Source organism: Pseudophryne corroboree, chromosome 9 (assembly GCF_028390025.1).
Source record: "Pseudophryne corroboree isolate aPseCor3 chromosome 9, aPseCor3.hap2, whole genome shotgun sequence".
NCBI classification, from domain to species: Eukaryota; Metazoa; Chordata; class Amphibia; order Anura; family Myobatrachidae; genus Pseudophryne; species Pseudophryne corroboree.
Window position 1 is genome coordinate 7,517,727 of NC_086452.1, and position 14,110 is coordinate 7,531,836.

The following is a 14,110-nucleotide window of genomic DNA, read 5'->3' on the forward strand; positions in this document are numbered from 1 at the left end:
CCCTACCTACGGGGCCCAACCGCAGTCTCCCCATCTCCCATACCTGTACTCCTCATTCTGCCGCTGCGTATATGTAATATATCAGAGCCCGGCTACTCACCTGTGGCATAGGATACGCATCAAACTGTCAATCCATATTTACCATGCTAAAATCTATGCACAAGACACAAGCGCCTGTTACACCTCACACACAGGGGAGGACAACGTCCCATACGGGTACACGTAGCAGCCTGCGACTTGCGGCATCCGTGAGTTTCCAGCGAGTCTGACCGATGTTCTAAAGCAGGGGTGTCAAACTCAAATTCATCGGGGGCCGCATCAGCAGTTTGGTCCCAATCAAAGGGCCGGTTGTATCGGTAGGTCTATGTGTCCACTCTTTATTATCATAAATTAATGTCACTGCATTCAATTATTACTGTTTTTTGTAATATGTGCCCAGCCATCTGCCCCCTTTTAAAGTGCCCAGCTATGTGCCCCCTTTTATAGTGCCCAGCTATGTGCCCCCTTTTATAGTGCCCAGCCATCTGCCCCCTTTTATAGTGCCCAGCCATGTGCCCCCTTTTATAGTGCCCAGCCATCTGCCCCCTTTTATAGTGCCCAGCCATCTGCCCCCTTTTATAGTGCCCAGCCATCTGCCCCCTTTTATAGTGCCCAGCCATCTGCCCCCTCCATTTACTTTACTTACCTTTTACTTCTTTCTTTCTTTTACTTCTTTCTTCTTGCTCCTCTCCGCGGCGTCCGCGCGCTCCTCTGATCCCTGGAGATGTCGGGCGGACGTCACGTGATGACGTCACGTCCGACACCCAGGGAGCAGTGCGGGGCAGGAAGAAGTCGGGCCAGGTCCCGGAAGGTAAGTAAAAAATATTTTTTTTTTTTTAACTTGAGCCATTTTTAAAATGAATTTACTCCGTGCAGGCACGGAGTAAATTCATTGAAAAAAAAAAAGGGGAGGCTGCAAGGCTGGCGGCGGCACCGCGGGCCATCAGACGAGGTCTGGCGGGCCGGATTTGGCCCGCGGGCCTTGTGTTTGACACCCCTGTTCTAAAGGGACAATCATTAAAAGGGAAGATGTGGTGTGTCGCTAATGCCTCCTTTTACATCTACCTCCCAGTGCCTCGGTTTCTATAAAATGTTACAACACTGATAATAGAGGGCAATTATATGCCATGACTAGGCGGTGGTGTATCTGCAGATGGCAGACAGATGTCCGCACCGAGGTGGCCTTCAAGCTTTAGGACCCCTTGTAACAATGGGAACATAAAATTGGTAACGTGATCCATACGGAACCCACCCTAGAGAAGACTTTCGCTAACCCCATGGACCCCTGTATGGCCGTGGTCCAACTCCTATTTATTCCAAAGGAACCCCAACAATAGGAAGGGGAACCGGTGCAGCAGGAGCCGTACAGCACCGCCATCCTCTGACACCACAGAAAGGCCCGGCCTCTATTCTATATAGTCTTGTCCAGCCCAAGGATTCCTGTGAGCCAATGACAGCAGGAGGACGGGGATAACTAATTGTCGCATAGCCTCCATGTTTGTGTATGCCGGGGGCTTCCTGCACAGAATTCTGTCCTGCAAAATGAAAACAGGCGTACATGAGCTCTTTCACGCTATGCGCAAATCTCAACCTTGCGCCAGTGATGCGATGTAGAGCTAAACGCTTGTCCTGATTACTGAACAGTAATAACAACACAGAAAGTGATTTATTTAATTTTAATAAACAATTATTGACATGGTCGGACCACAATATACATGTTTAGGAAACCAGATAGTAACGGAAATTGTGTCATTAGTGTGTCCACGTATCCTGCATAGTGGAGGCATCGCACCTCCTGCCTCAGTGTGGTCCCAGAATACAGTCCATCATAGCAGGGAACAATAAAGGTGCACAGAAGCACCAGTCACAGTGTGTCCCAGCCGCAGTCACCTCATCAGCGTGTACCCTACCTACAGGGCCCAGCCGCAGTCTCCCCATCAGCGTGTGTATCCTACCTACAGGGCCCAGCCGCAGTCTCCCCATCAGCGTGTATCCTACCTACGGGGCCCAGCCACAGTCTCCCCATCAGTGTGTATCCTACCTACGGGGCCCAGCCGCAGTCTCCCCATCAGCGTGTGTATCCTACCTACAGGGCCCAGCCGCAGTCTCCACATCAGCGTATATCCTACCTACAGGGCCCAGCCGCAGTCTCCCCATCAGCGTGTACCCTACCTACAGGGCCCAGCCGCAGTCTCCACATCAGCGTGTATCCTACCTACGGGGCCCAGCCGCAGTCTCCACATCAGCGTGTACCCTACCTACAGGGCCCAGCCGCAGTCTCCTCATCAGCATGTGTATCCTACCTACAGGGCCCAGCCACAGTCTCCACATCAGCGTATATCCTACCTACAGGGCCCAGCTGCAGTCTCCACATCAGCGTGTGTATCCTACCTACGGGGCCCAGTCGCAGTCTACACATCAGCGTGTGTATCCTACCTACGTGGCCCAGCCGCAGTCTCCACATCAGCATGTGTATCCTACCTACGGGGCCCAGCTGCAGTCTCCCCATCAGCATGTGTATCCTACCTACGGGGCCCAGCTGCAGTCTCCCCATCAGTGTGTATCCTACCTACGGGGCCCAGCCGCAGTCTCCCCATCAGCGTGTATCCTACCTATGGGGCCCTGCCGTAGTCTCCACATCAGCGTGTGTATCCTACCTACGGGGCCCAGCCGCAGTCTCCACATCAGCGTGTGTATTCTACCTATGGGGCCCAGTCACAGTCTCCCCATCAGCGTGTATCTTACCTACGGGGCCCAGCTGCAGTCTCCCCATCAGCATGTATCCTACTTATGGGGCCCAGCCACAGTCTCCACATCAGCATGTACCCTACCTACGGGGCCCAGCCGCAGTCTCCCCATCAACATGTATCCTACCTACGAGACCCAGCCGCAATCTCCCCATCAGCGTGTGTATCCTACCTATGGGGCCAAGCTGCAGTCTCCCCATCAGAGTGTATCCTGCCTACGGGGCCCAGCTGCAGTCTCCACATCAGCGTGTGTACCTTACCTACGGGGCCCAGCCGCAGTCTCCACATCAGCGTGTGTATCCTACCTACAGGGCCCAGTCGCTGTCTCCACATCAGTGTGTACCCTACCTACAGGGCCCAGCCGCAGTCTCCCCATCAGCGTGTATATCCTACCTACGGGGCCCATCCGCAGTCTCCACATCAGCGTGTATATCCTACCTACGGGGCCCATCTGCAGTCTCCACATCAGTGTGTATATCCTACCTACGGGGCCCATCCGCAGTCTCCACATCAGCGTGTATATCCTACCTACGGGGCCCATCTGCAGTCTCCACATCAGTGTGTATATCCTACCTACGGGGCCCATCCGCAGTCTCCACATCAGCGTGTATATCCTATCTACGGGGCCCATCCGCAGTCTCCACATCAGCGTGTATATCCTACCTACGGGGCCCATCCGCAGTCTCCACATCAGCGTGTATCCTACCTTCGGGGCCCAGTCCAGTCTCCCCATCAGCGTGTACCCTACCTACGGGGGCCAGCCGCAGTCTCCCCATCAGCGTGTATCCTACCTACGGGGCCCAGCTGCAGTCTCCCCATCAGCGTGTGTATCCTACCTACGGGGCCCAGCGCAGTCTCCCCATCAGCGTGTATCCTACCTACGGGCCCAGTCGCTGTCTCCACATCAGCGTGTATCCTACCTAGAGGGCCCAGCCGCAGTCTCCCCATCAGCGTGTATCCTACCTACGGGGCCCAGTGAGCTGACAGGGAAGGGTCGGGAATAATGGCAGGAAAAGGGACCCCATTCCTGTGAGGCCATTTCCCTTTTTGTTCGCACACATTCGGGCTACTTTGGCACACCAGGTGTCTCCAACCCTAGTGACGGCGCTATGTATTGCGTCATCATTTCATGAATAAGAAGATTAATTCTAATTACATGTGTTTCAGTATCAGATTGCCGACATTGTATCATTACTTATTACTAGCAGCTGTGCCGACTCACATGGATCAGAGCAGATTGCCGATATTGTATGATTACTTATCACCAGCAGCTGTGCCGGCTCACATGGATCAGAGCAGATTGCCGAAATTGTATCATTACTTATTACTAGCAGCTGTGCCGACTCACATGGATCAGAGCAGATTGCCGCATTGTATCATTACTTATTACTAGCAGCTGTGCCGGCTCACATGGATCAGAGCAGATTGCCGACATTGTATCATTACTTATCACCAGCAGCTGTGCCGGCTCACATGGATCAGAGCAGATTGCCGATATTGTATCATTACTTATCACCAGCAGCTGTGCCGGCTCACATGGATCAGAGCAGATTGCCGACATTGTATCATTACTTATCACTAGCAGCTGTGCCGACTCACATGGATCAGAGCAGACTAAGGGGCAATTCAGATCTGATCGTAGCAGCAAATTTGTCAGCAGTTGGGCAAAACTGTGTGCACTGCAGGTGGGGTAGATGTAACATGTGCAGAGAGAGTTAGATTTGGGTGGGGTGTGGTCAAACTGAACTCTAAATTGCAGTATAAAAATAAAGCAGCCAGTATTTACCCTGCCCAGAAACACTATAACCCACCCAAATCTAACTCTCTCTGCACATGTTACATCTGCCTCCCCCTGCAGTGCACATGGGCCCTCATTCCGAGTTGATCGGTCGCAAGGCGAATTTAGCAGAGTTACACACGCTAAGCCGCCGCCTACTGGGAGTGAATCTTAGCTTCTTAAAATTGCGACCGATGTATTCGCAATATTGCGATTACTAACTACTTAGCAGTTTCAGAGTAGCTCCAGACTTACTCTGCCTGTGCGATCAGTTCAGTGCTTGTCGTTCCTGGTTGACGTCACAAACACACCCAGCGTTCGCCCAGGCACTCCCACCGTTTCCCCGGCCACTCCTGCGTTTTTTCCGGAAACGGTAGCGTTTTCAGCCACACGCCCCTGAAACGCCGTGTTTCCGCCCAGTAACACCCATTTCCTGTCAATCACATTACGATCGCCGGAGCGAAGAAAAAGCCGTGAGTAAAAATACTTTCTTCATAGTAAAGTTACTTGGCGCAGTCGCAGTGCGAACATTGCGCATGCGTACTAAGCGGATTTTCACTGCGATGCGATGAAAAAGAACGAGCGAACAACTCGGATGAGGGCCATGGTTTTACCCAATTGCTAACAAATTTGCTGGTACGATCAACTCTCAATTACCCCCCAGGAATGATCTCCAATTACAGACTTTCCCCCCTCTCTATTCTCTTCAGATTCAGGTGGATCCCATTCACAGAGCGTAAGATTAGCTGAGCCAGTTTCAGTGGCTCGTTCTCCGGGTCCGGGTGTAACTGGAAGCGCTGTAACGTCAGAGCGATGGCGACTTTCAACTCATTCATGGCAAAGTTCTGTCCTATGCAGTTCCTGGGTGTGAGAAACAAAGAGTTTATAGCATTATATAAGGGATATTACAGTGAGGTTTTCAGATGAAAAACATATTTTGCCGTTCTGGACGCTTTGTGCAAGAAATACATTTACACAGACATAGGGGGAGATGTACTATGGGGGCACTATGGGGGGGAGGGCTAGCGGGGTATGTGAGCTGGGTGCTGGGGGTGCCAGGACAGTCACTTAAACCCCCCAACCCCCCCCTCCCCCTGCGGCTGCAAGGAGCCGAATGCACTGCAAGGCATAAACTGAAAGTAAACTACAGCCCTTGCAAGGGCTGCTGGGAACTGTAGTTTATGTTCAGTTTCTTCACTGCAAGGAGCTGGGCGCATTGCAGAGAAGAAACTGAACATAAACTACAGTTCCCAGCAGCCCTTGCAAGGGCTGTAGTTTACTTTCAGTTTATCATTGAAGTGCATCCGTCTCCTTTCAATTGCAATCGCAGGGGGAGGAGGTGTCAGGGGGAGGCAGATTAAAAGGGATCACTGGGGGGCAAGTTACCTCAGACCCCCAAGTCTTTCATCAGCCACAGTGCAGCCGGAGGTGAAGTCAAAAAGGGGGCAGGGCTACAAGGCACTGCACTGTCACTGCAAGCCCAGCCAGAGGAGGAGAGTGGAGACCTCACTAACCAGCATCAGCCTGATTACTCTCTCACCCTCCCTCCTCATTCCCATGGGGCGGCGTAATGAGGGGTACTATTGTGCAGTGTAATTAGAATAAGTCTGCACTACCGCGTGACGCAATTGTCATTTTTTTTATATTTTCTTTGTTCATTTGTATTACAGGTTGAGTATCCCATATCCAAATATTCCGAAATACAAAATATTCCGAAATACGGACTTTTTTGAGTGAGAGTGAGATAGTGAAACCTTTGTTTTCTGATGGCCCAATGTACACAAACGTTGTTTAATACACAAAGGTATTAAAAATATTGTATTAAATGTCCTTCAGGCTGTGTGTATAAGGTGTATATGAAACATAAATGAATTGTGTGAATGTAGACACACTTTGTTTAATGCACAAAGTTATTAAAAATATTGTATTAAATGTCCTTCAGGCTGTGTGTATAAGGTGTATATGAAACATAAATGAATTGTGTGAATGTACACACACTTTGTTTAATGCACAAAGTTATAAAAAATATTGGCTAAAATGACCTTCAGGCTGTGTGTATAAGGTGTATATGTAACATAAATGCATTCTGTGCTTAGATTTAGATCCCATTGCCATGATATCTCATTATGGTATGCAATTATTCCAAAATACGGAAAAATCCCATATCCAAAATACCTCTGGTCCCAAGCATTTTGGATAAGGGAGACTCAACCTGTATTATATATATATATATATATATATATATATATATATATATATATATATATATTTATTTATTTTTTTCACACACATACACACACACACAGTATATATAGTGTAGAATATGAGGCGGCACTCAGGAGACATTAAGATCAAGGTGAAAGATATTTTCACCTTAATCTTAACGTCTCCTGAGTGCCGCCTCATATTCTACACTATACATGGTGCCAGTATACCTAGGAGGGCATCGGAGCAAGTAATTCTTTGCTGTCTAATAGGAGGAAGTGCCGGGAACTGTTGCTGTGTATGTATATATAATATATATATATATATATATTTATATTGACACTCACTTTCCAATGTAGTTTTGAAAAGATGCAGGATCAGCACTGACGTATTAGCAGGAGAGGATTTATTCAGTTCATCAGTAGCAAAGTAATACAGACAGCGGCCCGACAGCCGTTTCAACCACACTCTGGAAAGTGAGTGTCAATGTTTATCTTTGCTGGACCCTGCACCACGACCGTTGGTATTTTGTTAACCCTAGCCAGTGTGCTGTTTCGTTTCTTGGATAATATATATATATATATATATATAGCAAAAATGTCCCGACACTCCACATAAATACCTTAGCTTGGTTTGGTGTCCTCATAGGTGATAAATGGAGGTAGGTACTGATGCGGCACTCAAGTCACAACCAATTGTCAAAGAGACGGAGACACGAGAGAAATTCTTTCAACGTTTCAAACTGTAATAAGTCTGTCTTCAGGGAATATACAAAAACCAGTGTGTCACGATCCGGGTATCTGGACGCCATTTCTTACCCATCAGATGCCTCCTAAGGCTGGCTCAGCGCTCCAGGACCGGATCCCATCTGTTATCCTAATGTTCACATTCCTGCATCCTCTCCTGTCTCTCTGAGACGCTGTCACAGTAACGCCTTATTACATCTGGCATGGCGTCTCCCGCGGCCTCCGCCGCCGTCCCTGAGCTTCTGCATGCAGAGTGTCAGAGTGGCGATTACGTCAGCCGCGGCCTCCGCTGTGTCCGCGTGGTTGGATGTGCACTTGTCAGCCTGGCGTCTCCTGTCTCCAGTGGCCGGCGCCGCCATTACTGTTTTCATTACCACATGGATTACAAACCAAACTTCCCTCCAAGTGTCTGCATGGGCGCAGCCATCTTGGATTCTGTCAGCTGATCATTTCCTCCAATCTGTTGTCAGTATTGTTAATCTGCATAATTGCCTAGCCAATCCCTTCCTTGCTGCAGGTATAAATACACTGTGCCTGAGCAAGGAAGGCGTCAGTGCTTTGGTTGTCAAACCTAGTTCCTGTTTGTCTCTCTCCTGTGATTGTCTTCCAGGTTCCAGCTCCTGTCTCAAGACTTCCACCATAGAGACCCGCACCAGCATTCCACCTGCGGTGTAGCCTGACTCTCCAATCCATTGTGGATTCATCTGTTTCCAGCTACAACATTACCTGCTTCCAGCCCAGCTTCCAGCAGAGTACAGCTTCTCTTAAAGGGCCGGTGTCCTTTCTACACTTTACCACTCTCCACCGGTATTATTATTTCTCCGCTCTCAAGTTCTACATTTCAGTTCATATTTCATCGCTCCCAAGTTCATTTATTATTTAACTGGTTCCAGCCAGTATCCACTCCGTGCTAACAACAGTCTGGTTCCAGCCAGTATCCACAGCAGCCGTTTTATCTTCAGCAACCCAGCTTTTCCTGGAACACCAGCTGGTACAATCCTGGGTTATCTCCATTGCTACAGTCGGGCCTGGTAAGGACTTTCCATCTAGAAGATTATAAGAACTATCTCACACTACCAGTGCCCTGTGGCTCCTGACATCCTGTAGTACCCAGGAACTGTATTTATTCTTTGCTGACTTTTATGTTTTCTTATTTGCTGCTGTGTTACGGAGTTGTCATAATAAACATCATTGACTTTTATCCAAGTTGTCGTGGTCACGCCTTCGGGCAGTTATTATTCATGTTACTTACATGTCCAGGGGTCTGATACAACCTCCCAGGTTCCGGTACATCTCAGCCCCTACAACTGAGGCTGCCTCCCGTCAGCTCAGGCCCTCAGTTGTGACAGTAAGCACTGACCTAATGAATCCAGCCGGAGACCAGGATCAAGCGGCCAGGCCGATGCAAGAACTGGCAGCCCGACTAGAACATCAGGAGGCTGCACAGGGCCACATCATCCGCTGTCTCCAGGATTTCTCTACTCGGCTGGATGGGATTCAGACAACTCTCCGTGGATCAGGCGCGTCTGGTGCGTCAACCACAGTGACTCCAGCTATAACCCCACCCACCTTACCCATTTCTGCTCCACGTCTTCATCTTCCAACGCCAGCAAAATTTGACGGATCTCCAAGATTCTGCAGGGGATTTCTCAACCAGTGTGAGATTCAGTTTGAGCTACAACCTGGCAATTTTCCCAGTGACCGTACAAAAATTGCCTACATTATTTCTCTTCTCAGTGGCTCAGCCCTTGATTGGGCATCACCGTTATGGGAGAGGTCCGACACCCTGCTATCTTCCTACACTGCCTTCGTGTCAACATTCAGGCGCATCTTCGACGAGCCAGGCCGGGTAACCTCAGCTTCATCCGAGATTCTCCTTTTACGCCAGGGGTCACGTACTGTAGGACAATATCTGATACAGTTCCAGATCCTGGCATCCAAACTGGCATGGAACGACGAGGCCCTGTATGCTGCATTCTGGCATGGCTTATCTGAGCGTATTAAAGATGAGTTAGCTACCAGAGACTTACCTTCTAAGTTAGATGAGCTAATCTCACTCTGCACGAAAGTTGATTTACGTTTCAGAGAGAGAGCAACTGAGCGTGGAAGATCATCTGCTCCAAAATCTTCTGCTCCTCCTCCTCGTCAACTGTCACCATCTAAAGATGAGCCCATGCAACTTGGCCGTTCTCGTTTAACTCCTGCTGAGCGCCGAAGACGTCTCTCCGAGTCTCTCTGTCTCTATTGTGCAGCTCCGTCTCACACCATTAATGCCTGTCCCAAACGTCCGGGAAACTCCAAATCCTAGCTCGCCAAGGAGAGGGCCGGCTAGGAGTAATGATCTCCTCTCCATCTCCTCAAGATTGTAATCTCCCAGTCTCGCTTCAAGTTGCTCAACGTTATCAGAACGTCATTGCCCTCCTTGATTCCGGAGCAGCTGGGAACTTTATTACCGAAGCCTATGTTAAACGGTGGTCCCTACCCACCGAGAGACTTCCTTCGTCCATTTCTTTAACTGCCGTGGATGGCAGCAAAATTTTTGATGCAGTTATTTCTTTAAGGACTCTACCAGTTCGTCTGAGAGTGGGAGTTCTTCATTCCGAACTTGTTTCTTTTTTAGTGATTCCAAGAGCCACACATCCTGTGGTCCTGGGCCTTCCATGGCTCCGTCTTCACAATCCTACAATTGATTGGACGACTACGCAAATCCTGGCATGGGGTTCCTCCTGTGCTGGGACATGTTTGTTTAAAGTATTGCCTGTCTGTTCTTCCTCCCCCAGGTCGTCTGATGTTCCACCTCCTCCATATCAAGATTTCACGGATGTGTTCAGTAAAGCTTCTGCTGATATCCTTCCTCCTCATAGAGAATGGGACTGCCCGATTGATCTCGTTCCAGGGAAGGTTCCACCTCGAGGCCGAACTTATCCATTGTCTCTGCCTGAGACGCATTCTATGGAGGAATACATTAAAGAGAACCTAGCAAAGGGGTTCATTCGACCTTCTTCTTCCCCAGCCGGCGCAGGCTTCTTTTTTGTAAAAAAGAAAGATGATGGTCTGCGGCCGTGCATCGACTACAGAGGTTTGAACGACATTACCATCAAGAACCGTTATCCTTTACCCCTGATTACTGAGCTCTTTGACAGAGTTAGCGGAGCTACCATCTTTACAAAGCTGGACTTGAGAGGTGCATACAATCTCATCCGGATCCGTGAGGGTGACGAGTGGAAGACCGCCTTTAACACCCGTGACGGACATTATGAGTACCTCGTCATGCCCTTCGGATTGAGTAATGCTCCAGCTGTCTTCCAGCATTTTGTCAATGAGATCTTCAGAGACATTCTATACCGTCATGTCGTGGTCTATCTAGACGATATCCTCATTTTTGCCAACGATTTAGAGGAACATCGTTTTTGGGTTAAAGAGGTTCTGTCCCGTCTCCGTGTCAATCATCTCTATTGCAAATTAGAGAAATGCGTCTTTGAAGTCAAGTCCATTCCGTTTCTAGGGTACATTGTGTCCGGTTCCGGACTAGAGATGGATCCTGAGAAACTACAAGCAATCCAAAATTGGCCGATACCCTTAACCCTCAAAGGAGTCCAGAGGTTCTTGGGGTTCGCCAACTATTACCGAAAGTTTATACGAGACTTTTCCACCATTGTGGCGCCTATTACTGCTTTCACTAAGAAGGGTGCTAACCCATCCAAGTGGTCTGAAGAAGCCATGCAAGCATTTCATCTTTTAAAACAAAGGTTCATCTCTGCGCCTGTTCTGAAACAGCCTGACATCGACTCTCCTTTCATCTTAGAGGTGGATGCCTCCTCCGTTGGAGTAGGAGCGGTGTTATCTCAGAGGGCTAAAGATGGCCATTTACACCCTTGCAGTTTCTTCTCCCGGAAGTTCTCCCCAGCTGAGCGCAACTATGCCATTGGCGACCAGGAGTTGCTAGCCATCAAGCTCGCTCTAGAAGAGTGGAGGTATCTGTTGGAGGGAGCTTCTCATTCAATCACCATACTTACAGACCACAAGAACCTTTTATATCTGAAAGGCGCACAATGTCTCAACCCTCGTCAGGCCAGATGGGCACTTTTCTTTTCCAGGTTCGACTTTAAACTCCAGTTCTGTCCGGGCTCTCAGAATCGCAAGGCCGATGCCCTTTCCCGCTCATGGGAGCAAGAAAATGAGTCAGAGTCTTCAGACAAGCATCCTATTATAAATCCGTTGGCATTCTCCACGGTAGGGATGGACTCTACGCCCCCATCAGGGAAAAGTTTTGTGAAACCGATGCTAAGGAAGAAGCTCATGCATTGGGCCCATGCTTCCCGTTTTGCCGGACATACAGGTATCCAAAAAACCCTGGAGTTTATCTCTAGGTCCTATTGGTGGCCAACTCTGAAAAAGGACGTCCTGGAGTTTATTGCATCTTGCCCAAAGTGTGCTCAACATAAGGTATCCCGCCAGTCGCCTGCGGGGCAACTGGTTCCACTATCTGTTCCCCGTCGACCTTGGACCCATTTGTCGATGGATTTTATTACAGATTTACCCATGAGCAACAAGTTCAATACCATCTGGGTGGTAGTTGACCGGTTCACCAAGATGGCACACTTCATTCCTCTCACCGGTCTTCTGTCAGCTACCAAGTTGGCTCAAGTATTCATACAAGAGATCTTCCGACTCCACGGTCTTCCTGAAGAAATTATCTCAGATCGAGGAGTTCAATTCACAGCCAAATTCTGGCGAAGTTTATGTCAAGTCCTTCAAGTCAAGCTAAAGTTTTCCACGGCTTACCATCCTCAGACCAATAGTCAAACCGAGAGGGTGAATCAGGACTTGGAGGCCTTCCTCCGCATCTATGTGTCCTCCTCTCAAGATGACTGGGTTCAATTACTTCCCTGGGCCGAGTTCTGTCATAACAACCAGTATCATTCTTCATCTGCTTCAACACCATTCTTCACTAACTTTGGATTCCACCCTAAAGTCCCTGAGTTCCAACCGCTTCCAGCAACTTCTGTTCCCGCAGTGGATATCACCTTGCATCAGTTTGCCAATATCTGGCAGAGCGTACGATCAGCTCTGCTCAAGGCATCGTTCAGGTACAAGAAGTTTGCGGATAAGAAGCGTCGAGCAGTTCCTGCTCTCAAGGTGGGTGATCGGGTATGGTTATCCACGAAGAATTTGAGGTTAAGAGTTCCCAGTATGAAGTTTGCACCTCGCTATATCGGTCCTTTCAAGATTGAACAAGTCATCAATCCTGTTGCTTACAGACTTCAGTTGCCTCCCTTCTTAAAAATACCCAGGACATTCCATGTTTCCCTGTTGAAACCGCTGATCTTGAATCGGTTTCATTCCTCACTTCCTCCAACTCCGAAAGTCCAAACTCAACGAGGCGTTGAGTATGAAGTAGCCAAGGTTCTGGACTCACGTCACCGTTACGGTCAACTACAGTATCTTATTGACTGGAAGGGTTACGGCCCTGAGGAACGTTCATGGACCAATGCTTCTGATGTCCATGCTCCTGCCTTGGTCCGGAGATTCCATTCCAAGTTTCCTCAAAAGCCAAAGAAGTGTCCTGGGGCCACTCCTAAAGGGGGGGGTGCTGTCACGATCCGGGTATCTGGACGCCATTTCTTACCCATCAGATGCCTCCTAAGGCTGGCTCAGCGCTCCAGGACCGGATCCCATCTGTTATCCTAATGATCACATTCCTGCATCCTCTCCTGTCTCTCTGAGACGCTGTCACAGTAACGCCTTATTACATCTGGCATGGCGTCTCCCGCGGCCTCCGCCGCCGTCCCTGAGCTTCTGCATGCAGAGTGTCAGAGTGGCGATTACGTCAGCCGCGGCCTCCGCTGTGTCCGCGTGGTTGGATGTGCACTTGTCAGCCTGGCGTCTCCTGTCTCCAGTGGCCGGCGCCGCCATTACTGTTTTCATTACCACATGGATTACAAACCAAACTTCCCTCCAAGTGTCTGCATGGGCGCAGCCATCTTGGATTCTGTCAGCTGATCATTTCCTCCAATCTGTTGTCAGTATTGTTAATCTGCATAATTGCCTAGCCAATCCCTTCCTTGCTGCAGGTATAAATACACTGTGCCTGAGCAAGGAAGGCGTCAGTGCTTTGGTTGTCAAACCTAGTTCCTGTTTGTCTCTCTCCTGTGATTGTCTTCCAGGTTCCAGCTCCTGTCTCAAGACTTCCACCATAGAGACCCGCACCAGCATTCCACCTGCGGTGTAGCCTGACTCTCCAATCCATTGTGGATTCATCTGTTTCCAGCTACAACATTACCTGCTTCCAGCCCAGCTTCCAGCAGAGTACAGCTTCTCTTAAAGGGCCGGTGTCCTTTCTACACTTTACCACTCTCCACCGGTATTATTATTTCTCCGCTCTCAAGTTCTACATTTCAGTTCATATTTCATCGCTCCCAAGTTCATTTATTATTTAACTGGTTCCAGCCAGTATCCACTCCGTGCTAACAACAGTCTGGTTCCAGCCAGTATCCACAGCAGCCGTTTTATCTTCAGCAACCCAGCTTTTCCTGGAACACCAGCTGGTACAATCCTGGGTTATCTCCATTGCTACAGTCGGGCCTGGTAAGGAC

At 49.1% G+C, this 14,110-nt stretch overlaps 1 protein-coding gene across 3 annotated transcripts in view; it reads right to left on the bottom strand.

Moving 5' to 3' along the window:
- Positions 1–1,700: 1,700 nt before the first annotated feature.
- LOC134957226 (cytochrome P450 4A4-like) overlaps positions 1,701–14,110 on the bottom strand; it is a 96,344-nt gene continuing 83,934 nt past the window's right edge. The window contains exons 12-13 of one of the 3 annotated variants that reach the window (XR_010186528.1): positions 2,959–5,424; positions 1,701–2,430 (exon numbers count right to left, since the gene is read on the bottom strand). Coding sequence is in view for 1 of the 3 variants with exons in the window: in XM_063938929.1 (XP_063794999.1) it covers positions 5,241–5,424 (184 nt within the window). In the remaining 2 variants the exon portion in view is untranslated. Of the gene's footprint in view, positions 5,425–14,110 lie in introns of all 3 variants that reach the window. The other 2 variants (XR_010186529.1, XM_063938929.1) reach the window with 2 other exon arrangements.